General features: G+C 38.8%; 1 protein-coding gene across 1 annotated transcript in view; it reads left to right on the top strand.

Moving 5' to 3' along the window:
- The first annotated feature begins 23,605 nt into the window (after nucleotides 1–23,605).
- The window catches only part of ntsr1 (neurotensin receptor 1 (high affinity)), an 84,167-nt gene continuing 79,916 nt past the window's right edge, over nucleotides 23,606–27,856 (top strand). The window contains exon 1 of the mRNA XM_084720068.1: nucleotides 23,606–24,398. Within this exon, the coding sequence (XP_084576194.1) occupies nucleotides 23,730–24,398 (669 nt within the window). The 5' untranslated portion in view covers nucleotides 23,606–23,729. The remainder of the gene's footprint in view (nucleotides 24,399–27,856) is intronic.

Below are 27,856 nucleotides of genomic sequence, written 5' to 3'. Positions count from 1 at the left end.
ACAGATTTAAGATGAACCTCGCTTTAGAGCATATGATGAAATGTACAATTCCTTAGTCTCGCTGATCCTGTGAAGCATTTGACAATTTGCAGTTCTGTTTGTGCATCATGGATCAAGGTTTTGTTATTTTGCAGGTATCAAAAATGCAGTAGTTTGTGACTGGGTGTAACAGTGAGGTACGACTCCTGAGCCAAAGTGAAAAAGACCAAATCAGATTTGGTCATTCAGTATGAATATTCAGCAATTCCTTCTTTGTTTTTTTCTGGTCCAAGCAGCAAATATCATCTCATACAAGGACCAAAATCTAACAAGGCAAAGACTTCAGAGAGTCTCATCCTGCCGTCAACTGAGTGCGGTACAGCTGTCGCTGTTGGGGAGAATGTCAAAGCTCAATAAGTCAGTTCTAAGTCAGATTCTCGTAGCTGTCGGTGTCTACGGTGATGCAATCTGTCTCTGTCTAACCTGAGAGATGGCAAGAAATCGATTCTTTTTTGGCACCGTCTTACTTAATGGGAGGAAGATTTTCTACCAAATCCATGAGTCATTCTCCAGAAAAGCTGCTTGCTACATTTCCCTGATAAAACACTGGTCTGTTCTGGATGCTGATTATTGTGAGAGAAGCTTAAACAACTTCCTGCATCACTTATGGAAATACAACTCACACTGCTTTCCTCTGCCCCACAGTTCTGTTTGAGCCTCTACTTGAGGTAGGAAGTAACTGAGTACAAATACTTTAATGTACTTGAGTAGAGTTTTCAAGTATCTGTACTTCACTAGAGTATTTTGTTTTCTAAGAACTTACTTGCTTACTTTTATTCCCTACATTTTAACACAAATATCTGTACTTTCAGCTCTTTACATTTTCAAAACAGGCTTGTTGTTTTAGTTTTAATGCATCTGAGGAGAATTATTTTTATTTTGCATCACTGTGCGCCTCCTTCCCAACATCAAGACTGATTCAACCTAATGGATGGATGGATGGGACAGTAACACATAGAAAAGAAGATGACTTGACACATCCATCATGCACAACAGATGTAACAAGAAAAAAACAATGTAAAACACATAAGACAAAAAACACAAATGTACACACATTCTTTACACAAGAGTAAGTACTAATACTTTGCAAAAAAAGGTAAAAGTAGAAGTACTGATTCAACTTCTTTACTCAAGTAAAAATGAAAAAGTAAAGGCTCTGAAACGTACTCAAAGTATAAAAATGAAAAGTCGTCCTCTGAAAGACTTTTCTACATTTTCTGTCATGTTCGACTTGTTTCATCTTCAGAAATGTCTTTGTTCTTACGTCATTTTCCTTTTTCTTACATCTTGTTACATGTTTTACATCATGTTTCATCTTGCTACGTCTTTCAGGTAAGTTTGTCTCCTTATGTCTGTCTTGTTTTGTTACATCTTTCACGACATTTTATCTTGTTATGTCCTTAACGTTGTTGTTGTTTTCATCGTTGCGTCTTTCTCATCATTTTTGTCTTGTGGTATGTTTAACATCGTGTGAGGGAGCTGGAAAGCATCCCCCTCACTGAGGTGAAAAAGGAACACTCACACATGCATATTGACTGTAAAGTTTGACAACACTGACTAATACGGGAAGTTTTAGTTTTGTTGTGTTGTTTTTTTATTTTGAAAACCCTTACGTCTGCTTCCGGGGGCCTGTTTTCATGGAGTGCAGCCTCAGGACTCCAGCAGCTGTCAGTTACCTTGTTAGGCTGAGCTGATCAGGGAAGAGGGAGGGGGAGGGATCAGACTTTTGTCCAGCAGTTTTTCAGTGTTTTCTTTAATCAGTACTAGTCTACAGTCATTTGCATTGTGTATGTAAAGTGTAAATAATGTTAAATTGTAAATATTTGTTTTAAAGTTAGTGTGAGAGCGTCTCAGTGATTTCACTGGTGTGGGAGGAGAGTCTGGGTAGAAAGGCCAGGTGAGAGATCAGTGTAGGGAGTGAGAAGGAGGGGGGCAGGTTGAGCGTCTGCTGCAATCGGCCGCAATCTGCAGTCTGCTGCGTGTTTGGTGAGAGATGTGTGACTTTATGTGCTCTGCGTATGGATGCTAGTCAAATCCAGAGCTCTGGAAAAAAAAAAAAAAAAAAAAAAAAAATCCCTGCTTCTCTGATGTTCTTCATTCCGTCATCATGCTTTACATCTCCATGCCGCTGCGTCCATCTGTTTGATGGGTCACCACCATCAAAACCTTAAACAATGGGCCTCATGCAAGAACCACTTCACTAACAAAGACCACGCCAACGTAGATTTGCATATAAATTGTTTATTAGTTATGATGGATGGAGGAGAGCTTGGATGATGAAGTAGTGGTCTGGAGGGGGTGCAGGCTGGAGGTAAGGAGGGAAGAGGGAAGGGTTTGAGGGATGGTGGGATGAGGGTAAAGGGATGTGTACAAGTGATTTAAGAGAACTTGTCGCATTCACCAATTTTCTTGTATTTTAAATTTTCTTTCAGATTCAGTTTCTGAGTGGTCCAGACCTGTCTTACAGTCATGTACAGTCAGTCTGCTGAAGTTTTTCACTAATGACTGTATATTTCATTAGTTTGAAGACAGTTTGAGTTTGAAAAATAAATTAGACTTATTTATGCCGACAAAATTCTGTTTGAATACATTTCAAATGATAATATAATTGTAAATTTACATATAAAGCCTAATCATTCATTCAATGATCTATTATTACCTGCTGTCAGGTGTATTGGTTGTATATCTGCACATGTAGGTCTATGAAGTCTCTGGTGAACATCCTCACTTATTCGGTCCTCTGTCTCTGTGATGAAAATGTCCCCTTATCCCTTTCCTCTCGCTGCAGTCATCGATCGCCCCTTACTGTGGCAAGTCATTATGTTTTCTCTGAAATCATTTTCATAGTGAGACATTTCTTCTTTATTTCAGTGACAGTCCGACCTGCCGGCATTGACAGCACTGGTTTTTCCCGTTTCTTTGCTTTAGCAGCTCTTTTAATTCCACTGCTGACGATGTTAAAATTACATTTTTTTTTCCTTTATGGATCTCTGAAAGCAGGACGTCAAACTCCAAATGTAAAGTTCTTCGTTTTTTCTCTTTGATGCCATTTTCATGAATGATCGCCTCCCGCTGGTGGATCATTTTGAAGTTTGAAGTTACGAGCGTTTGTTGAATCTGACATTGAATGTTCATATGAGCCCTACGCACAAAAAAAAAGTAAGAGAAATTTAAGACAAGAATATGAAGATGTATGAGACTCACGGTTTTCATCTTATGTCTTTTATATCACTTTTGTCTTGTCACATCTGCTGTTATTTTTGTCACGTCTTTCACAGTGTTTTTGTCTTGTTGCATTTTTTTCTTTCGTCATTTTCATTGTTCTACATCTTTTAGTAAGTTTTGTCTTGTTAAGTCGGTCTCATCTTGTAACTTCTTTTTAAGTTGTTTTTGTTGTTATTTCTCTCATTTTTTTTTTTTTTTTTTGCTTCTTCTAGGTTTTTTCATCTTGTCACAACTGTCATGTGTGATATGCACAGATGCATCAAGGAATCCAGCATGTTGTTGTTCCATCCATTTGGGTTGAAATCAGATGACGAAAAACACAAATAGTCCATAATTTCCCTCAAATACATTAAAATTAAAGTAACAAGCCTGTTTTAAAAATGTAATAAGTCAAAAGTACAGATATTTGTGTTTAAATGTAGGTAGAAAAGTAATAAGTTCTCAGAAAAATAAATACTAAAGTACAGATATTTGAAACATCTACCAAAGTACAGTAAGTAATTATTTGTACTACATCCCATGTCTGACACCAGTAATTGTTCATCCTCCAGTAGCAGATCTGTCCTCTCACCCTGATTCTGTGTTTTTAGACCAGATTCTTTAGAAAACCTTCCCCACTAAAAGAATCTAAAAGCTTATCTGTTTGTTGGTTTTCCATTTTCTACATTAAATGTAATAAAAGAAGCGACAGCAGATACTCAGTGTTATGGCCCTGATGTTCTGTGCATTGTGCTGCTATCTACCCCGATCGCCCACCCCCGCTCGGTGAGAAACAGAGGCTGGCGGTCTGCGCGCGTGCTGCGCCGTTTGAGTGTCACAGCCTCCTCATGAACAGAAGCACCAGGATGAATGGCTTATTATTGGATTCCTATCTCTGGCATTCATAAGAGGGGCTGAAGGTCACCCCCGGCTCGCAGACAGGAAGCTCCATGTGTCGACTTTCACAGCTTTCATTCACCTGCTTTTGTGCAACTCTTGCATACATAATGAATAACAGCGTGATATCATTGTTGTGGCTCTCTTGATTCAAGAGCCCAGAGAGAAAAATCATCATTTATGTGGTAAAATGTAACGTTTTTTGAAGAGTCTGGTGTGTTTGCAGGCTTGTGTGAAAAAATCTAACATCAAATAAAAATAAATGTATTTTTTTCTTCATTAAGATATGCAACTGAAAAGCTTTTCCATGCTCCTTTTGTTGACGTCAGTGGCATTCGTACTCGCTGTGTCTCCATGGAATTTACTGAACTGAACACACTATTCCAGGAAAATACAAAGACGTGGCACGCCACACAGGTGCTAATGCCCTGTTAACTGGATTCTTAGCATTCGAGGAACTTTAACTGTGCAGACTTGTGAAAAAGACGCACATTACAAATCATAAAAGCTCATTAAGAGGTAGCCTCGGTTCTGCCCTGCGCCGTAAATGTCACAGCCCACGCTTTCTCGGAAAATGCCCCATTAAAGCTGTACATTTTTCAACATTACAGGTAATTTCAAAACTCCCTTTTCTTGCTGAGGACCTGGAGACGTGTTGCTGGTCAGGTGACTGTTTGTAAGAACCTCAAGACTGAAAAAGAATGACAGAAATGATCTGCTTTTAGTTGGTTATGAAAGATCAACAGGTCACACATTAGGTACACACATTCTGTACATGAACCTCAGCTTTTCTCCGTGGTCACGTCTCCCTCGCTTGACTTTTTCGTATTTTAGTTCATTTTTGTCTTGTTATGTCTTTTATGTTGCATTCATCGTGTTACATCTTTATAATGGCCATCTTGTTTGGCCTTTTACATTGTTTCCTTCTTGTTACGTTTCATGTTGTGTTTGTTTAGTTACATCTTTTGTGTTGTATTTGTCTCATGTTTTTTTCATCTCGTTATGTCTTTTTCATTTTGTTACGTCTTTTATGTTTTTCATCTTGTTACTTCTTTTACGTTGTATTCATCTTGTTATGTGTCTGTCTGTTGTGTCACTTTTGTTGTTTATATACTTCTTTCACAACATATTGATTTTGTTAAGTGTTTTTCTGGTCTTTTGCATTGTATTTGTCTTGTTACGTCTTTTACGTCTCGGTAGATCTTTTGTGTAGTATTCATCTTGTTATGTCTTTTATGTTAATTTTGTCTTGTCACGTCTTAATATAATTTTTTAATGTCTTTTGTCTCTTATGTCATTTCTGTATTGTTCCTTCTTTTACGTTGTATTCACCTTTTTAAGTTGAAATCAGTCTTCATGTTGGGAAGTGAGCGCTCAGTGATGCTAAATAATAATAATAAAAAAAACTCAAACTCAAATGCATCAAAACTAAAGTAATGAGCCTGTTTTGAAAATGTAAGGAGTAGAAAGCAAAAACATGTGTAACAATGTAGGGAGTAAAAGTCAGAAAATTAAACAATAAAGTACAGATACTGAAAACTCTAAAGTAACTAAGTATTTTCTCTTAGTTTCCTCCCATCTGTGTAAAACAGAGCAGTTAAGGATTCAGGATCAGTTAATGTTTAGAAATGACTCGAGTCTTTCGGGTAACTGACTCTGTTCATTAGTGGTACCTGATGTTAAGCTGTCTGACACGTTCCTCACTCACTTTTGTAAATAAGGTGGAGAATATCAGGTCCAAAATCCAGCCTGGCCCTCGCATTCTTCCCATTCCCTAATTCTGACTCTTTTACTTTTAGTTTCATCCCATTACAGTGTCAGTGTTAGAGGGTATAGTTGCTAAAATGAATTCCTCCTGCACCTTAGATATCATCCCCAGTAAGCTGCTCAGTGAGGTATTTTCCACTGTCTGTCCTGTTATTATGCAAATGTTAAACAATTTCTTGGCCTCTCTTTCTTTTCCAGTTAGTTTTAAACATGCCATTATTCACCACATTGCTAAAGAAACTTAATCTGGTCCCCGTCCTTCAGTAAACACAGACCAATCTCCAAACTGTAATTGTTTTCTAAGATTCTTTTATAGATAATAATAGTATTATAATAGTTTCCAGTCTGGTCTTAGAGCACCGCATTTTATCAAGTCAGCATTTGCTGCTGACCCACTGGTGACTGCAAACAAGGGCCGCCCCCTGATAGTGGACTGAACTGTTGAGAACCGTCTTAATCGATCCTGTCTTCATTTATTCATTAGTCATGGAAAAACATCTAAAATTCCATTTGGGAGCCTTTTATCACAACACTCACTTTTTCTCTTGTAACACTAAAGTTACTGGTGATTTACAGCAGCTTTGAGCTGGACTCCAACAGGGATGATGAAGACACAGCAGGTTCGGTGGTCCCCCGCTGAACCAGGAGGCAGAAAGTGGTTGAAGAGGAAGTCTGTAGTTAATATGTAAGTGTGCATCATTCATTGTGTTAATAAGTGCACAAGTATTTGTTTTTGTGAAGGTGATAGTTACTTATTCCCTCCTTTTGGACAACAAGGCTTGTGTGAGGTTATATTAAATCAAATTAAATCAAATCAACAAAATGTTTTGGCTCCTTGCTGGTTGTTCCAACATATTCTTTTTTCCTGGCAGCTAGCTTTGTGCCCCTAAAAATATACAGGGTGTCCACAAAGTCTCTTTACAATTTAAAAACCTATATAAAAAAACCCTGTATACTTAAATAATTAATTAACATCATAAACACGCTAATGTGTTGAACTAACGACTAGGAAAATCTGTGACTGCTTGATTTGAGTTTTTTAGATTGAAGTGCCACCTTTCATAACATTGATTGTAATCCTGTTAGATCTTAAAGACAAGGACTTGTCTCATAGCTTACTATGCTCAAACAGAATACTTCCTTCTTGGCTCTGTGGAGTTGTGGTGTCCCTCTAGACTCCATTCTTGGTCCCCTTCTGTTTTCCGTATATGTGCTCTCTCACGGCTCCTTTGCCGTGTTATTAAAAATTTGTATTGTTTATGCAGATGATCCCCGGCTATACTGACACACCAGGACTCCCTCTATACTTGGTTTGGTTTGGGAAAAGATCATAGTTTGGGTTAAAATAAGTAAGTTATGTGAGTCATATGTAACGTAACTTAAGTAACTTAAAAATCTGAATAAGTCAGTGTGGGCTTTTGATTTCACATGAGGGCACAATCTCTGTTCATGATTCATGAAAACACAACTTCTTCATGTACTAGCTAACTTGCTTCATTATCACATAACTACTTTGGTGTTATCTTTTACATTAATCTTAGCCTTGGACAACAAAACGACACTGCAGTTATGTTTGTTTAAGTTCAGGACAGTTACAAAGATCAGATGACAGTTTTACCTGCTAAAAAAAGAGCAATATTTTGCCATTTAACAGTCCAAATAGTAAGTTGGAGCCATGTACTGAATATTAAATAGGCGCAACCTTGTAAATTGACAATAACAAGCAACGACAGATCATCCAATAAAAGCTGATCAGCTGTGTTTTATGTGTCATTGTCTGTCAATGTAAATTTACACCAGTTATCCTGAAAACAAAAGCCCACTGCTCTGAAATAACACACTCTGGATGATGAGTTAAGTGGCTGCCTGTCTCACTGCTGCCAAACTCCATTAACAATTTGCTCAATTTAACCGTTATAAACATCTATGGTTTCTACAAGATTATTTATGATTTCTTACGACTCATAAACAGACACTTGCACATTCTGTGTAAATTCTGCATCAATTTGAACTGATTAATGTGTTACTGATGCACAAAACAGTCATTACAGTCTGGAATGGAAATTTCAAAGGGGGACACCTCAGCTGTAACATTCATGTCAACTTGACGTGTTTCTGATCTCTGATGACACATCGTAGTCATTTTATGATATATTACAGTAAATATATTGCAGATTTCTCCTTATAAACTGTCATCTGTTCATCGATCTTCAGCTGATGTAATTCTTGCAATGCACAGTGAAATAAGTGCCTGACATGCCTCTGTCTTTTTCAGACTGCAGCAGCAAGTTGTAATTTTAAAGAATGTGACATTTCTTCACTGGCCACCACTCAACTTTATTATTTTATTAATAACTATCGTAACAGATGTTGCATGGCTTCTACCGTGGTTTCATTGTAGACCTTTTAACTGCAGATGAACCAGTGATCAGTGTGAGATCCGCGGATGATGACTGCCTTTGAATCCAGCTTTAGAATAAACTTCCTGAGGAGATCAAGTCAAATCACGTTCATCTTTGAAGTCACTGCTAAAACCCAATTTTTATTGGCTGGCTTTATGGGCAGTATTAGATATTGTTTGCAACATCAAGTTTATAGGCAGATTTTGTACCTTTTTTTCACCTAATGTTTATGCTTTCGTTTTTTATATGATTATAGTGTTGCAGGTGCTGAATAATAGTATATTATTACTGCGAAAACTTGAGAGGAGGTGATGACGGTGAAAGAAAATGGAAGGAGAGAACAAACAGTGGTACACTCCACAGAGTGAAAGAGCAAAACAAGAACATTAGAACTAATTCCACTTTTAATTCCCCACATGTTCTTTTCAGCCCACAGCTCTTTTGTCTCTTCCCTGTGATGCTGGGGCCGACAAGACATTCAAATAGCTTCTTGGTAATACTATTCGCCAGGAACCACCGTCTCTACAGGCTTTCATTTTATCTCTTATCTATCCCTCAGAACAGAACAAAGAAATAACTGGGAGACAGTCTGGGTGACAGACTCACCTGTTTTCTTCTACACAAATTTCAGAGGGAACAGCAAAATAACGAGGTATATTTCAGGCAGGGTAATCTCGCAGACGGCTGCAATCACCGGAGGTCACGGGAGCTCCACAGGAGTCTACGAGGGATGATTTGTCTCAAGAAAAATATGCTTTCTTCAGTCACACAAATAGAAGTCTCACACATATCACTCAACATCCTGACAACAGTGATGGACCACATGGTTTTATAGACCTGAGTTTTTTTTTGGTTTTTTTTTGCGTATGTAGATTCTGAGGTTTGTATGTATGCAATGTTTTGGGATGGAGTCCACATGCAGTTTTATAAATGAGGCCCCAGGTCATGATTTTTGGAAAGAGACGCTGCTTTTGATATATTTTTTTTTTTTTATGTATTTTTTGGTGCTTCAAGCACACACAGCACTAGAACCATTTAGTCCCATTATACTGGAGAGAAGGCAGACATCTCTACAGCTGATATCTCCAAAACTCTACAGCTCACACCAAAACTATCTAGATGGATAAACAGCACTACAGGTCAGGGCAATTTTTTTTTCTGATTTTGAGGTGAACTGTTTCTTGAACTATACAGGCTATAAATGCTGTACTGATAAATGCTGTTTTTTTAACACCACAGTCCAGAGCAAAGTGGTTGTTGCCAAATGTACCACAAGATTTGTAAATTCCCCTTTTTATACTGTACATTTGTAATAATTGATAAAGTGGAATGGATCGGAAAGTTTTTCATGAAGTTTATCATGTGACCATCATAATCTTCATGTTTCGACAAAAGTACTGGACAAAGAGCAAAGAGCATAAAATCACAGGGCACAGTAGAAATACATATCCTCTTTTCAATCTTACATACAACATAAAACACATTCTCCACGCTAACTAAAAAAGGACATAAATCAAAAGAATCAATGAATAATTTATGGAATTAATTCATTAATAAATGAAGTGATAAACAGCAAAAAAGAAAAAAAAAAGAACCCAAACTGTTGCTGTTATTCAATTGAAAAATTGTTGAACTAACCTGTACTTGCTGTTCTTGTTATACTGTTTTGTTTCATTCTATTATCATTTGTTCTGTCTTGTTTGTTTTGTCTTTTGTCTTGTAAAAGAAAAAGAAGATAAGAAATACACCCCCTGTTTCCCAGATTACACCCAGCACATAACAAATTCTCCACACTTACATAAAGGGGATATAAATCAAAGAATCAACCGATAAATTAAGTAATAAATTAGGTGATAAACAGGAAAAAAGAACCCAAAACAAACCAGAAGGGTCACAGAGGTCACATCACTCATCATGATGAGCAGCACTCAGCCAGTTGTGTAATGTCTTCCGTGCGTCTAGAGGAGCTGTCCAAAGTTAAAAAAAAACAAAAAAAAACCCTGATGATGTCATGGGGTTATTAAGCCTGGGCTTGACGGATCAGGCTTAATAGACAGCCTGCATTACCAATTTCAGGAGTGAGGTTTTTAAAGAAAATCATTTAATGAGTTTGTTCAGCACATATCAACATAAGCCTGTGGTGATGAACAAACAGTAGATCAGGAAAGTGGTTTGCTGGTTTTGTTCAATCTCAGTAATTTGGCTTTTGGCTCATTTGGTTTTACTTTCATTATAGCTTTTCTGTGGAAGCCCAGAGAAGCCAGTGAAAGACAATCTTATTTGACATCTCATTGTTTTTTTTGCTTGTGTTTGCAACTCAAACAACAGCTCGCCCCAAAATCAAAAATACACAATTTTCTTCTGGACTGCAGTGCTGTTTATCCATCTGGATAATTTTGGTGTGAGTTGTAGAGTTTTGAGATATCGACCATAGAGATGAAAATACCTTCTTCCTGCAGTAGAATCTACAGGAACTACTTTCTTTAAACTAGAAAGAAAGTAGTTCCTACATGAAACTGCCCACAAAGGTCTGTAGATGATATTGAGTAACCAGGGGCCTGAACTATGAAGCAGGATTTATGGTTAGCGAGGAAACTTTCTGAGTTAATTCTAGGTTTTTGGTACTATGATGGTGGTTCACTTCTTACCGAGGTAAATTGCCATGGTAACTTAGATTGAACGCCTCTCCTGCTCCGGGTCAGGTTGTGCTCAAGATAAGAGGTCAATATGCAAATCAAATCCCTTTATTAAACTGCACTGGGCGTCACCAAGATCCTGTGGAGTTTGTTGTGACGTGCGCGAAGCTCGAGAGGGAAAAGTGCCATTTCATTGTGCTTTTATGTGTCACTATTATCCAACAACAGAGACTGATTGAAGCACTAAAACCTCATACTTATTGTACTTAACAAAGATGAATGTTTGAATTATATTTTTATATTTATTTTCTATTTGAACCAAGTCTGTTTTATATTGTGCCCTGACTGAATGGTGTGTTAAGAAAATTGGATCGCACTCACAAGTACATCATTTAAAAAGTTTGATCGTCTGGCTGCTGTTTAGACAGATGATCATCAAAGGTATTAAATGGTCAGTTTCTCTCCCAGCTCAGTTTGACAGAGCTGAGTGCTGCTGAGAGAATAAGACTAAAGCTGTCTCAAGAATACACAAAAGCAGCACATTAATTTATCGGACTGGACAGATGTAATTATAGTCAGATCTACTTGTGCTCTAATGATGGAGCAGTGATATTTTAAGGCTCTGAGTCCACAGCTGAAAAGATCAGCCACCCTTGTGAAAACACCCAGCTGAGAGCGCATGAGAGGCACTGAACTGTTTTTAATGTGTGATTAATGTTGTATCTTAAATAGTATATATATTTAGTTTGTTGTCTTCTGTGATCATTTTTTCAACATTTTTTTATTTCCCAAGAATGTACCATTAGGCAGCACCAATATGTAACAGTCATAACAAAGTACACTGAGTTTCTGCACCCTTCCCTGCCCCCTCATATACCCAAATAAACAAAACAGAACCGACGGACAAGCAAGTAAGAGAGAGAAAACAACAACAATGACAACAACAAAAACACTACAAAAGTATACTTAAAACTGCACAAAACAAAACAAAATAATACAATGAAATGAATAAGTACAATTTTGGTTTCTCTAATGGTAAGAATTGTGATAACTGGTCCAGCAACAGCTGATAAGACAGATCCCTGTCCCAGCTGACATTGGGTGAGAGGCGGGTAGGACAGGATTTATTTTTCCAAAATAAAATAAAATAAAATATTTCTTTGCTAAAAAGTATGATAATTTTAACTCGCGTAAAATGTCTGATGATCCTGAAAAGTGCACAAAAGAATAAATATATTATCATTATTATTATTCACACAGTCTGCGATAAAAAAAAAAGAAAGCTGTCTGTCCTTCCTGTATGTGGCAGCTGCAGGAGTGTTTCTTTCAGTCTTTATGATGGTTATGATTTTACTAATATTATAGTTTGCTCTATGTGCTGTCAGTCGTCCTGTCAGTTGTCCTTGCTGTGATTGGTCAGATGCTGCAAACACTATCCCACTTATGTGAACTGTGGAAGAATTTTGTATTGGATTACGGAGACTTCTAAACCTGAATCTACAAGAAAAGATATGTTAACACCCTGTACATTTAGCATCAATCTCGGGAGTGTCTTACAGTCTAATGTTAACTGTACATATTGTTGGCTTGTAATCATTGTTTGTGTTTACTTGTTTGTCTGTGTCTGTGTGTTTCTCAATGCTCTGACCTGTCTCCGCTGTCCCCTATGGCTGTGTTGCTTGGAGTCCTGGAGAATGAACAGTGACTCGTCTAGGAGGTGAACGTGGCCAGGCGCTCATGTTTAAATCAGGAAACCCTGGGTTGATTTACTGAGCTGATAACCAGCTTCGTGTGATTGCTTATTCTTCATTGCCTTTGTTAGGCCAGATCACTTAAAGATACCCTGGGTATGTTGAACCTGCTCAGTAGTACAGGCCCCTGGTCAAGACACTGATGTTGAATTTTTGGGGTATATTTTTGGTGCTTTGAGCTCCACAAGCTAAGTGCCATTAAGTCCCATTACACTGCAACTCACACCAAAATTATCAGATTAAAAGCACTACAGTCCAGCAGCACAGTTTTGGGTGAAGTGTCCCTTTAAGAACAGGTGAAAAGTTTCTTTCAAGGATAATCTTTAAGTTCAGCCTCTTGTGGCTGACATGAGTATGACAACAATACTTTCGTTGTGTTCACACCAACAGCGAAGCAAATATTCTCCTTCCAGATCATTTCAAGAACATTTGTAGTTGTTTGCGTCACTCCAAACAGCCAGCCATGAGCCAATGAGCAGCTAGCAGGTAGCGAGCACCGGCCAGCAGGCAGGCAGCGGCTGTGAGTGTATGTGTGTTTGTGTGTCGGCCTCTGACAGCTCACCAGAGAAGCCTGTTCTGTTATTTCCCTCCTCTCTCTTTTCTTTTCCCCCATCACTCTGTATGTTCATAAAATCATGTTCCGCCTGCCGGTAAACATCAGAGTTCACATCAGAGCAAAATCCAGTGTGTCGACTCTGTGCCTCAGCTCCGCCCGGTCCTCTCCACATAACACCTAAAAGTCCCACGACAGATGGATAGAATGTACAAATGATGTGAATTTTGCATTTATTGGCCTTTTTACATCAACTTTGTACGTAATCTACTTGTGTGATTTTTTTTAAGTCACTTTCTATGTGACACATGATCCTGACTAATTTAAAAAAAAAACAAAAAAAAACATAAAAAATATTTTCTACACCTGTTTTCACAAAAAGTCAGGAAGATTATCCTGGCATCTTTTCAAAAAATGATCCTGACAAAATAAATAAATAAATGGATAAATAATATCTGGAATATTACCCAGGTAAAATCATTTTAAATGACCCTGGCAAAAAATTAATTCATTAATTTAAAAAACCTGGAACATACAAAGATTATCCTGACCAAACCTTTTTAAATGAACCTGACAATAATAAATAAATAAATATAAATAAATTAACATAAATAAATAAACACCTGGAAGTTACTAATATTATTCTGGCAAAACCTTTTTAAATGATCCCGATAGAAAGTATAATAATAACAATAAAAATAATAAATCACATGGAACTTACAATGATTATCCTGACCAAACCTTTTCAAATGAACCTGACAATAATAAATAAATAAATAAATAAATAAATAAATAAATAAATAAATAAATAAATAATATCTGGAAGTTACCTATATTATCCTGACAAAATCTTTTTAAATGATCCTGGGGAAAAAAAAAAAGTTAAATAAACAAACAAACAAACAAAAACACCTGGAACCTAGAAAGCTTATCCTGACCAAACCTTTTTAAATGCACCGGACAATAATAAATAAATGCATAAATAAACAAAAAACACCTGTAAAGTACAAAGATTATCCTGACAAAACGTTTTTTTTTGTTCGCCTGTTCTTTAATCTTAATTGTTTTCTGTCCTGTGATTTTTTTTAACTCATTTGCCTCTCTGCTCCTCTGTACTTCTCCCCTCAGATGTATACACTGACTCTATATGCACTGGGCTGGGTATGTTTGCTTTAAGCTGCAAAGGAAATGACTGCAAATGAGGAATTTAGATTAGATAGCAGATCTTCAGTCTTTTGACCAAAGAACCATTTATCTTACGTTGCTGCTGTCAGGTGAAAACCAAGTGAAGGAATTTTCATTGTTTCACACGGTTCTGCTCGGTCCAGTGGGCTGCAGGGCTGCCCCGAAACCTCGCAGCTTAGGTCATAAATGTTGTCATGTTGTCAATGTGTCATTTATGCTCATTTAACCATGTCACAAACCGAGACAAAATAACATCTGCTGGAAAATATGAATTTGGGGTGTGGTTTGTGTTATGTAACACCTCTGAAATGTAGCCTGTGTAGTCCCCAAACTTTCAGGAAATGATACTTTGGTACTTGACCCACACCCAAAGAAGAGGCGCACACCTAACCTTAACACTGTGACATTTTCATGGTAACATGGTGACTATACTGGGATGCTAACAACATGTTAGTAGCTGGGAGAGCATTTTATGTGCTTCCATTGTCCATATTTTGTTTAGAGTTTTTATTCTCATCGTGCACTATGGAGTGAAATTAGTGTCAGTAAGTGTTTTTTTTATCACATATATATCGTTCTAGATGTTGACTATATGCCAGTATCTGGTCTAATATGTAAATAAAGCTGTTTTGTGTATATTATCAGGTATTTTAATGGTTTTTCAGAGTTTGTCTTTCATTCAAAGCCATGAATGACTCATCGTGCTTTCGGGGCCTTGTATCCAATGAAGCACTATCTTGCTTACGAAGCCTTTATAACATGGAAAGAAAATACGTCCATTCACTGGAGTGGACTGCAGTGTTTCTCAGGACCTGGCCTCACTGTGCAAAAGCACATCTCAATGACTTTATTCACTGATTTGGGTGAAACTAGATCATATTTTATAGTGAATTTTTTTCTAGTCTGATGTCCTCCAGCTGCTCAGCTACAACTCTATTATTTCAATTGTGGCTAATTTAGCTAGCATTGACTGTTAGCTGCTGTTAGCGGGCAACAGAACCAGACCCAGTGCCCTCCAATTGAACATGAGCAGTCAGATGAACACAGCTAAAGTAGCTTCACTGTCCTTTAGCGGCCATTAGCTCAGTTAGCTGTGACACAGCTCTGGGGTCCCGGGGGGGCAGACCCAGCAAGAAAACCATCTGGGTAGGCTGTTTGGTTCCGGTCTGGCCATCTTCACTGGGAGTTTTCAGTTTGTGAAGAGTCACAACGCTATTGGCTACGATAAACATCAATCGATCTCCATGACAAGTCCCTCCCTAGCTGCTTTTTTTTTTTTACAGGAAACACGTCAGCTAGCTATTTCATGGGAAAAAAGGTTATACAAATAGATAAGATGATTCGTAAATAAATTATGTTCACAAATATTTCTTCCTATTCGCAAATATCCAGGAAATATTGCAACATTTTGTGACTGTTGTCCCTAAAAAAATCACTGAACCACAATGTTACCTGCCCGTCTTCACTGAATATTCCAGTGACATCAGGATATGATGTTAACATCAGCAGGCCTTTAGATTTAGTTTTTAAGGCTCTTCAGTGTTGACTACACACTAAACATTCTCATTAACAGATTAATATACAATATGTTCTAAAGTGGTCCAACCAATGCTTTACTTTCAGTATAATCTTGAAAAATGAATAGCAAATATATACATATGTACATAATTGGTCCTTCCTGAGTTCTGCCTCTTTGTGCTCTGTGCTCCAAAAACAGTTGAATAGGTTCAATACCTCGATTAACTTTCTCTTTTCCTGTTTCCTGTTCTTTGATATTCTATTATTAGAAGCGCAAAGGCAAGTGAACAGAAGCAGAAAGCTGCTGAGCTGACACTGAAATGCAACAGCATTTTATTAAACCATGAAAAGATAATGATACACAGCTGCTTTCAGATACAACACCAAGGTGAAATCACTGCTGTAAATCCACTTGACATTACTTGCAATGCACTTCGCCCCAGTTTCCATTTACACCTCTACGTCAAACAGCTGACAAGCCTTGATGGAATTCTTTTAGAAAAATGCATGTTCTGAATGAACTTTTCATCATCGTGAATGTTATAGAACATGCATGCTAAAATAAAAATACATTTAACCACCAACATTATTTCTTGACTGTTTCTGTCCCTTTGTTGAATTTCAAACTCTTAGCATGTGCATGGCCAACAAACTTCTCATGGTGTATTTTTGAGAGATAGTTTGCTCAGTTGACATGACTCATTTTAAATCCTTCATAACGCTCATTAAAGTCCAGACAAATTTACGTAATGTATTTACATGTGTAACTTGTCTTGGTTTTGTTGCCTAAACCTAATAAAACTGCAACTGTTTCACAACGTAAAGCATAATAAAGATCTCTATGTCAGTGAAAGTTAACAGTTAATGCATCCAGATCTCATAAAATGTGTTAGACTAAATGTCATTAAAGGGATAGTTCACCCAAAAATGAAAATTCAGTTGTTATCTGCTTAACTTCACACCGATTGAAGGTCAGGTTGAGTTTTTTAGTCCACAAAAAGCTGGTGGAGTTTCACAGGAAAACAGTGTTGCAGAATTTCCTAAACAATGGAAGTGAATGGTTGACTTGAAAGACGTCATTTCCACCATGTTTTTATCCTGAATCTTCACTGTCGATCCTTAGCTTGGAGCCACGTTCACGTGCACACTGTCTGAACTGGGCGTGTGTGTTTTGATGGTGCGCAAACGGCATGTCGGGACTTTAGGAAACTTGGATTACACCAGACGAGAAGTACGGAGGCATTTTATGTTTTTTGTTTGTTTGTTTGTTTTTTGTCTTTTTTCCAGTTGTTTTTTACATTTGAAAACTGGTCACCATTCACTTCCCTTGTTTGGGAGATTCTGCAACACTGTTTTCCTGTGAAACTCCAGCAGTGTTTTGCAAACTAACAAAATAAACCTGACCCTCAATCAGCATGAGGGTGAGTAGATAATGACTGAATTTTCATTTTTGGGTGAACTATCCCTTTAAATGACATGCAAAAAACTTAATATGCATAGTCACGACAAGTGAAAGATACTTAAAAGTGTCATGCTTTTTATACACTGTCCCATAAGATCATGTTGGATTTTTATGATTTCATTTTTTATTTTTTATTTTTTCCCATCTGTTTTTAAAGGAGAACACCATCATTTATTCAAAATCATCATATGCATTTGTAAATCTTGTTTTTATATGCGGATCATGAAACATGCACGTGGAGGTGGGTGTGGTTAGCAGTCAGCTGCAGGAGAGAGAGAGAGAGAGAGAGAGAGGTGTGGGGGACGGCTCATGAGAGCAGCATCAGGTGAGTTTTCCTAATTACTCTCCCCTTCTTATCCAGTAGTGTGGTGGCCCTCAGATGACTTCTGCTGCCACAACAAAGAGGAACTCTGACTGGGTCTTTTGTTGCTTTTTGAGCTGACTGGAGGACATCTGCTGCAGGAGCCGGGCAGCTGCAGACACATGTCTTACAGTGCTGAGTTATGTTGTAGTCTTCTGAGCATGAGTCAGAGAATAAAAACATTGTCTGAGAGCTGAATCTGTGTGTCTGTGCTGGGGGAACTCATGCAGGTACCGAGAGAGCTACAATCCTCTTGTCACTAATGTTGACACTAATTTGACTCCATATTCCCCGATCAAAAGAAAAACTTCAAACGCTGCACAAAACTTGCCAGTTAAAAAGAAAGGGACACCCAACACACTGGGTGCACATTTAATGTTTCGATAAAATTTAACTCTTTAATGGACCAGAACAGGAAAAATAAATCTAATGTGTGAGGTTGTTTTTGTGTTCTCGTTTCTGAGCAAACTGTCCGCCACCCTGCTGACCCCTGAGGGAAGTGGATGAGATAAGGAAAAACCATTAGTAAAAAAAGACATCCTGTCCCACAGTAAACATCATATTTAAGGTCCAGCGAAGATACATGGACTGTACATCCACTGATCTTTGACTGCAACTGGGAACAGGCTAGACTGTGGCCAGCTGACAGTTATTATAAGTAATGATATATGTTTTATTCCTCTGTGACAGCCTGTCAGCAAAACACAATGAACTCTGTGCAGTCGTGACAGACAGCGGCCCCGGGGCCGGAAACATGAAGAGATTTCCTATTTAAGAGGAAGGGCATTTCCTCACAGTCTGAAGAGTCCCTCAGTGGAGAGACATAAACGCACACATGTGCTTTAATGTGTTACTGTGTGTGTCCCTTTACATGCAAGACACATGATTAATATTGAGCTCCAAGGTAAGAGCATGCCAACAAAAAAAATGACATTATAAGTATAAAACAACCTTATTTCTTTAGCTGTAGCACTGAGTGTGACTGACTGACTACATGAGCCCTGTGAGCACTGTTACGCCCCACCCTGAGGTGGTCCTGCTGGGGCAAACAACACGCCACCATTAACCTAGAAAATCAGAGAAAGACCGAACAAACCCATGAGATTTATGAACATGAAGTGATGATACTGAAGGAAGACAAACGACTACTCCCTCCAGGATTTCGTGGGGTCTTTTTGAGATCGTTGCAGCCTAAAATGCATGTAGCAATGTTTTTAGGCTTTTTTTTTTTTTTTTTGCAATAAAATTGCATGAACAAATAAAAATGCAAAATAAAGTTGTGATTTTTAAAAATATATTCCATTAAAATAAAAGCCTTCTTCTTCTTCTTCTTCTTCTTCTTCTTCTTCTTCTTCTTCTTCTTCTTCTTCTGAGTGTGCTCAGTAATCTTACCAAAAAGGCTCAGCTTTACAAAAACACAATATTATTATTTGTAAATGAAGAAGAAAAAATTACAAAATTATAAAATAAAAGTGCACAGAGCAATGATAAATGTTCCTTCTGTTCTTTTCAGTATCAGTGACAAAATTAAAAAATGTAAATACAAAAAGAGTAGTGAATACAAACACAAAACCCTGAGTCGGTTCATTGAGACATACATGTATGATGTTTGCATGGGAGACTGCTATGAACTCGCAGGAAGAACAAAGATTGGTCAAATTTGCGGAAAAGTTGTGGAGTTTGGACAAAATTTGAAGGCCACACAGAACTGTTGCCATCGCAGCTTCCTGGAGGGACTGACCAACATCAAGACTAACAAAAAGGTACAAAGTTAAAACGTTAAGTAATCACAAAAAAACCTCATGCTGAGAGGCAGCAACGCTACCAGACCCCATGCCTGAAGCTTCCAGGTGTGTTCTGATCACCTCGTAGTTCACTGTGAAGGAAGATTACAAACTGTACGGACCAAACCATCCTCAGTTCAAAGGGAACTGTGAACTGCTGTGGGTCCCAACCCTTTTTCTTTGGAGCCCCACCTACTTGTATCTAAAAAACAAAGCTTTAACTTTCATAAATGTTTCTTTTATAGTTGTATTTTCCAAACTTTTTTCTTTGAAAACCCACTTTTTAAAATTGACAAACCATTGCAAAGTGACTCGTCTCAAGCAAACAGTTGTGGCTCCTGGAGAGGTTAGTCTAAATACTGTGATAACATCAGTTATATCAGAACTGGAGAGTATTTCTTCATCGCAAGAAGAGCAAACACTGACACTGACAGTGTTTATTGATGGGAAAATTTTTGCTCTTCTTCCGGTTGACTTTGGTTCAGTGAGTTGATGTAATTAGCTGAAGTTAGCCCGTGTTAGACATGACAGATGGTTCATCCAATCACCTGCCAGTTTTCTAGAAAGTGTGCACCCTTTTCCAAACAGTTTCTGTGGACAGCTTCTCAGGTGGCTCTGTTTAACAAAACATCTGGTGTGTCAGGTTAATATTATCTTGCAGCATGTCAAATACTTTATAAATCTTAACGCGTCACCTGGCCCAAACCTTTTTTAAAAAAAGTAAGACACCTCAAAATTTAAGGTAATTTGCTGTTCTTCTCTAGATGAACTGGAATCTTTGGGGTCTAGAAACTTTAAAAAATTGAAATGTTATTATCTGTGTGCTTGAAAATGAAATGGTTTAACTGAAAATGTTAAAATATTAACCTTTATCCACTTTCACTTCAATCAATTTACTTAATAACTTTTGAAATACAATTTTCTAAAACTTAATGATTCAAGATTATCTAAGAAGAAGAAAAGTACCTTATCTCAACAACATATTATTAGTTGGTAACGTGTTCAAAACTTAAGAGTTTGAGTTCGGTCTGAGTTTTCTCAACTTTTGTGTTTTCACATATAGAACCCATTAGCTTTCTTCATAAATGAGACAAAATCAGTGCATTCAGGCAGAATTAACAGGCTTTTGTTTTTCATCTCATCAATAAAACATCAGTATATACGTTTGAAAGTATGTATGAAAATATGCACTGCAGATCTAAATCTTAAATTTGCAGAATTTCTTCCATATTGTTTTATTTATTTGGTGACCCAAATCAAATCTCCAGTGACCCATCTGTGGGCCACGACCCAGTCTTTGGAAATGACTGGTTCATAGTATCTGCTTATCATTTTTTTTTCTCAACAGAGTGGGTTTACACACACAGTCATCCTTACTAAAAGAATATTAAAGATTCATTATGACAGAATAGAGAGGTCACAGAGGTGTGGACTAGTACACCCTACGTGAGCGAGGACAAAGATGTATCATTTTAAACAGCTTTGTGTGCAGACTTTTGTAGAAATTGTAGTTTTAGTTTTGACAGCCTCAGAGCAGACAAAGCCTTGGAGACCCCCTTCGACTTTTGCTGCCTCCCCAAGCGGGGTCTGGACCCCAGATTTGGAACCAGTGGTGTGGAGATCAACTGAACAACAGATTCTTACTTTGCAGGAAATTGACAAGCAAAATTACCCATCAGGCACTGCACCAAAAACAAACAATGGAGCTATCATATTTTTACATTTATTTCTAAAGTAAATTGTACTTAATTCAATAAAAAAAGATTTAATAATATATAATTCAATATATTCATTAAATATTTTTTAACATTTATTTTATACAGTTTAGACATGTCCACAAGTACTGTCGTTGTAATGTTACCAGTCATAACTATACAGAACTACATAATATAAATGTTACATAATGACAGTGTTAGATTGTGAGTTACCCCTGTACAGGAGGGTCTGATCACTAAACCTGTGGGTGTTACCCTATTAGGTTTCAACAGAGGACTGTTAAAGCTGGTGGCGAGGAGATTCGTCCAGCTTCTAACTGCCTTCATCCAGACGTCTACCCTGCTCAGTCTGGGTCAGCACTTGACTGAACAGTCCTAGACTCAAATACTACACCAGCCACACCCGTTAACGGCAGCTCTCCTCTTGTTGATCTGAGGACTTGGGATGGTTGCCAGGATAATGTTTAGTGGCCTGTATGGTACAGTCAGTTTAATTTGTTTGGCTAGAGTGACCTGTAAGAACCGTTAAAGATGTTAAACACACTAATTACTACCCATAGAGATGGTATAAATTAAATGTCCATAACTTAGTCTTTAACTGCAGATGATAGTTTTATTGCAGAGATTAAACGAGGGTAAGCATAAAGCTCAAAGTGATTCAGGATTAATTATTCAAATCAACTCATAACAAATACTCATTTTTCTGATAATAAGAGTATTGGATTTCAAACTCTGATTCAGCTGTGGCTGAATGGTTAAGTGTCCAATTTGGAGAGAAAGAGGGAAGTGGTGTAGTACCGGTACAGTCCTTCCTTGACTACCAAACTGTCCAAAGTCAGAAAAGTCTCTAATAAGTCCTCGGTTCTTAATGGCAGGATGAACAAAAAGAAACCCTTTATCCAATTTTAGTCCTTCAGCTGGGTGGAAAAGGTTGATCCTCATTTGAACGATCCTCTCAGTTCAGGTGAAGGCAGCTGAATCCCTTTTCTGCGATGGTTGGCTGTTCATCTACTCCGTCTCTTGAGTTGAAGGTTTTTTAGTTCCAAGCTGCGATCTTCCAATGTGCTCCGATCAAACCGCACACTCCGAACATGAGAGTCGGCCGAAGACCAACACGGATCCCTTCTGTGTTCCATCCTTTCTTTCGCGATGCCTGTGTGCCGAGTAGCACGTAGTCGTATATTGTGCAAAATCCTGTCACCTTCGATGGAACCAGATATATCCTGCTTGGTTCCAGGTTTTGTTTTGCTTCATTCAATATTTTGTTACAGTAATGTCAGCCGGGACACAGTGAGGCTGCTCATAATGCATCCCCTGGGACTCCGGCCTCCAGCCCACCAGGCCTCTTGGACAGAGTGTTTTGGGTGGGGTGGTGGGGGACACACACAGCTAACATTAGCCACACTGGTGACAGTGATGTCACACACATAACACAAGATGATAAAACAAAAATAAAAACGTGAAGTTGATATTCTGCTTAAAAATGTCTTCAAAATCAAGAAAATAACTGACAGATTAATCAACAACTGAAATCATCTTCCCCTACAGATTTAATTTTTGTACGTGGTGGAAGTAGAGAGGCGTCACCCATTCTTATTTCCAGTCATTACTTGGAACTATTTCACCATAAATGCATCATGACTTTCGCACTGCTGGTGCCACACTCATACACCGGGTGCCCTTTTTTACCCCTGCCCCTCACACAGCCTGAGTCTGCCACTGCACAGTCGTTTTTTAAAAGTCTTTTCAGTGAAAACAAAGCTCACTGCGTGTGAGTGTCTGCGCAGAGACCAGAGGGCCTGTTTTGCTACATTGGTCCCAGCAGCAACAGCTGTTGCAAAGTAACCATTAAAGTCACATTTCCTCTCTGTCTGTCCGTTGATAGTACTGATAATAATACTTCTCCACACTGAGACTGAGATCATTAACGCTGAAGACACTGAAGATCTTAACTGCTGCCTCCAACACTATCTGACAGATTGTAGTGGGACCTCCAGCTGTTATTCCTCTGTACTTCTGAGCCTCAGTGAGAGGGGAAGAAAACGAGAAGCCTGGTGCGCGCGCACACACGCACAAACACACAAACACACACACAAACACACACACAGTGAGAACGAGATAGACAGAGGGACTTTCAAGGTAATCAAAACTGAAAAAAAACATCTCTCACAAAATATACCTGAAAGAAAATGCTCGTGATTTTCTGTTCGTTGGCCCTTGGCGTTATTTTTGGTCTCCAAGGTGAGACGTGTACGGACAAAAGGTCCGATGGCTGTGCGTCATCGCAGCAGCTCCAATAGCGAGCACGCCTCCTGTCGTGCCAAATATAAAAGCTGCTCTCCTCCTCACAGACCGAAGCCGCTTCACTCCGCTGGATGAACAAGTGAAAATCAACAAATGTCTACTCAGTTCAAACACTCACACTTTCTGTTCATATGTTTCCACACATAAACTCATGATGGATTTTAATTTGACGCTCTCAGGGCGCGACCTGGCCAGTTTGGGCGCGCTGGCGCAGAGACTTTTTGGGAATAACTCCTCCGTGTTGCCATCTGATAACAACATCTCCAAACCGGAGGAAGAGGACCTGGAGGTGAACACGGACGTTTACTCCCGGGTGATCGTCACTATCATCTACGTGGCTTTGTTCGCCGTGGGCTCTCTGGGCAACTCCATCACCCTGTACACCCTGCTGACAAAGAAGAGCCTGCAGAACCTGCAGAGCACCGTGCACTACCACCTGGCGAGCCTGGCCATCTCCGACTTGCTCATCCTCGTCCTCTCCATGCCCATCGAGCTCTACAACTTCATCTGGTTCCACCACCCGTGGGTGTTCGGGGACGCCGTGTGCAGGGGTTACTACTTCCTGCGGGACAGCTGCTCGTATGCCACCGCGCTCAACATCGCCAGCCTGAGCGTGGAGCGCTACATGGCCATCTGCCACCCGTTCAAAGCCAAGAGCATCATGTCCCGCAGCCGCACCAAGAAGCTCATCAGCGCCATGTGGATCGCGTCCTTCGCGCTGGCCACGCCGATGCTCTTCATCATGGGACAGGTGACGCGTAAAGACGAGAAGATCTGCACCACTATCGTCTCTCCAGTCACCATGAAGACTGTGCTACAGGTAGGTGTCCAAAGTGTCCGGTTTGCGCGCTGTGTTTGCGCGTAAATGTGTCCAAAATCTCCCACTGTCGGCGCAGATATCTGTGTATTATGACTGGAAACCACAATAAGAAACTAAATAATTACTTATGGAGGAAGGATGCTGATTGGATGAGGCTTTAAATCAGTATATTAAAATAAAAGTAGCCATAGGCTTGTTAATAATACACTTTGACTGCTGGTTCATTTCTGCCAGGAAATGAAAAAGGTGGACTCACCAACATCAACAACATGATGTTTGTTTCTGCAAAATTAATCACACTGATAGACAGGGGCGGTGCTAGGAGGGTGGGGGCAACAGGGGCCAGTGCCCCTGAGTTAGGACCCCCCATGGCCCAATAGCCCATAAAAATAAATAAAATTACCAATGATTTGGCACTCACTCCATGGTACTGAAACAAATACTATTAACACAAAAAATACAGTCAAGGTATTTTCTGTGGAATACAGTAGAAGCTAGAGCTGCAATTATTAGCTGAATAATTGATTAATAAATTAATTGACAACTATTATTATTTTTAAAAGAAAAAAGACAAAATTCTCTGATTCTAGCCTCTTAAATGTGGATATTTTCTGGTTTCTTTACTGATTTCTGACACTAAACTGAATATTTTTGAGTTTAGGACAAAACAAGACATTTAAGGATGCCACTTGGGTTTTGAGAAATACTGGTCAACATTTTTCTCAATTTTTGACATTTTATGGACCAAACAAGTAATCGATTACTCAAGAAAGTAATTGACAGATTAATCGATGATGAAAATAATTATTTGCAGCCTATAAGTAGTAAATTGTCAATCACTTTGTCCTAAAAAAAGTGTCCTAAGTGTCCTAAAAAGTGACAATTTTCAGTTTTATTTGACAAACTTTCCTCTTTATCACATTTTAAAGTTTTTCTTCAAGCAATTTAAACACAGTTGTCTGAGCATACATGGATACATGCAAACCAGAACCGCTAATAGCTAAGTTGGCTACGTTTAATGGCGCTAAGTTGCCCAAGTAAAACAAATATGGGTATTTTTCTGTGCCACTACTTTTTGTACTTTTACTAATCTGGATCTAAGGTGCCTCTCTGACAAAACAACTTGCCCCAGTTTGCCCCACCAGTAAAATTGGTCTAGATCTGCCACTGATGCTGAAATGATCCTCGCCTCTTAATACCTGGGGGAAAAAAATCAAATAAAATCTGATAAGAGAAGATCACACAGTGCTACTAACAGGATGAACAAACTTGCAGCAGCATGCAGGGTGCTACAGGTGTGATGCTTTCTGCAGTGGCAGGGTCTCCTGTCGGCTCATTTGTTTTGTGTATTTAGAGCTGACATGATTGATGATTAATCAATTGAGATGAGAAATGTGAAAAAGTCCTTGGTGGTTAGACTCCATCATGACATCATCATGTATAAAGGTGGTAAAGCTGTGATCAGTAAAGGAACCCCCCCTGTGGAGTCCAAACACTGGTGGTGGTGTTGAAGGGATGGCTGATGATCTGGATGATATGAACTGGACTTCTGATGAGCTCAACTCAGGCACTGGATTAGAAGAACTGGAGGAGAACGAGGTGGAGGAAGGTCGCAACAATTCTGTGCAGAAATGAGAGCTGGAAGCGGCAGAGAGGAGAACAGATTTGCAGTTTTTACACTAAGACATGATTGGCTGATAGAGACTGTGTCTAAATCTGGTTGGCTCACTTAAAGAGTGAACGCCCATGGATAGCTGATTGAGAATAAGTGGATAAAGACAGAGAGGGAGCGAAAGACAGTTAGGGATGAACGAGGCATGAAGATAGTCTTCCTGATTGAACTTACGCTGAGCTTCATTAGTCGACTGACAGAAAATCAATCAATAAAGCCGTTTGATCTGATTAATCATAGAAAACATTGTTCAGACAAAAGACTTGATTGTTCCTGCTCCACAGATGGGAGGATTTGTGCTTTTTATTTTCTTGCATTAACTCACTGGTTCTCAAACTGTGGGGTGGGCCCCACCGGGGGACACAGAGCCACTACAGGGGGGCGTGGATGACCAGGGGTAAAAATATGGAGTTAATTAAGTTTAATGTGTCTAAAATTCAACTTCCTTTTTTTATTAGTTGTTTCCCCTATCAGTTTTAAAGGGACAGTTAACCATAAAAATGCACATTTTTGCTTTCTTTTCTACAAGAAAGAAAATAGTAACAGGTTTTTTGTGTTTTGAGCACCACAAGCTGAGTGCCATTTAGTCCCATTATACTGGAGAGAAGGCAGACACTCCACAGCTGATATCTCCAAATCACGGCAAAACAATCTAGATTTTTGGGGGGTTTTGGGGGGTATCACTGGATATCTTTGGTGTGGGACGGCTGGTCTGACTATTTCAACACAGTCACATTGGAATCAAACTCCAGTTTGTGCCTCTCATGTATTAATTTATTTTATTAATATTCTAGTCACTGAGCATCGACTTTTCTGACACTTACCCGCCATTCTGAACGTGTTTCCAGATTCCTCAGGACACTCTTCTGACTATCTGGAAAAAAAAAAGCAAAAAACAAACCAAAAACAAACAAAAAAGCAACCTTCTGAACAGTATTTTAAACACATTTCCCAAGGTGCAGCTCTGTTTCCCAATCCAAACAAACATGATAGTTTTAGGCCACCTCCATGGGGGGGCCATAGAGCCACTGCAGGGGGTGTGTAGATGACCAGGGGAAAAATATGACTTATGTAGGGAAAATAAACAAACAGGGCTCAGAGTGTGCTGATGCTTTCATGCTGACCTTTCACTAAAATTCAACTTTGAGCCTTTTATTTGTTGTTTCCCATATCACTGCTAATGATTCAGTAGTTTGTCTACCAATGCCTCATGTGCAGATCGGAGGGGACAACATGAAATTGATGCCCATCCCACCCACACATTTTGAAATAAATTATGGAATTTAGAATATATATTTACCCCACCTGCTCTTAACCAGTCCTGTTCGGGGGTGTGAACTACAACAAGCAGTAGTGCTGAGTGTTCATCAGTGTCAAACACGTCATCACAGGTTAGTTAATGATGTTACTGAGTAAATGACAAGTGTGTCGATTGTGCCTGTAGGTCAAAGTGAATCAGAAAAGAGTCATTGTAATGGTGTAACTAAAGTTTTACTATGAGAGCTACTACTAATACTATAAAATACCTGCTTTTACAATGGTGTTTGGTTCAACAGACTGTCCACTTGAGAGAATGTTGGGAGCAGAGGGTATTTCCTCACTTTGTCCACCTGTCTGTCTGTCCCATTCTAGAGGGGAAACCTATATTTGTGAAATTCCTGCGAGATTTGTAGGCTATGTGCTGTTTCCTCATTGTGCACATCTTTCCTCGGGGTGTGGTAGGCGCATCCCAACCTGTTATTACACTCCACTAGGGTTGGGCGGTGTCCAAGGATTTGGAATATCG

Source organism: Lutjanus erythropterus, chromosome 6 (genome assembly GCF_056507025.1).
Source record: "Lutjanus erythropterus isolate fLutEry1 chromosome 6, fLutEry1.hap2, whole genome shotgun sequence".
NCBI classification, from domain to species: domain Eukaryota; kingdom Metazoa; phylum Chordata; class Actinopteri; order Lutjaniformes; family Lutjanidae; genus Lutjanus; species Lutjanus erythropterus.
This window is presented reverse-complemented; position numbering and strand designations above follow the sequence as displayed.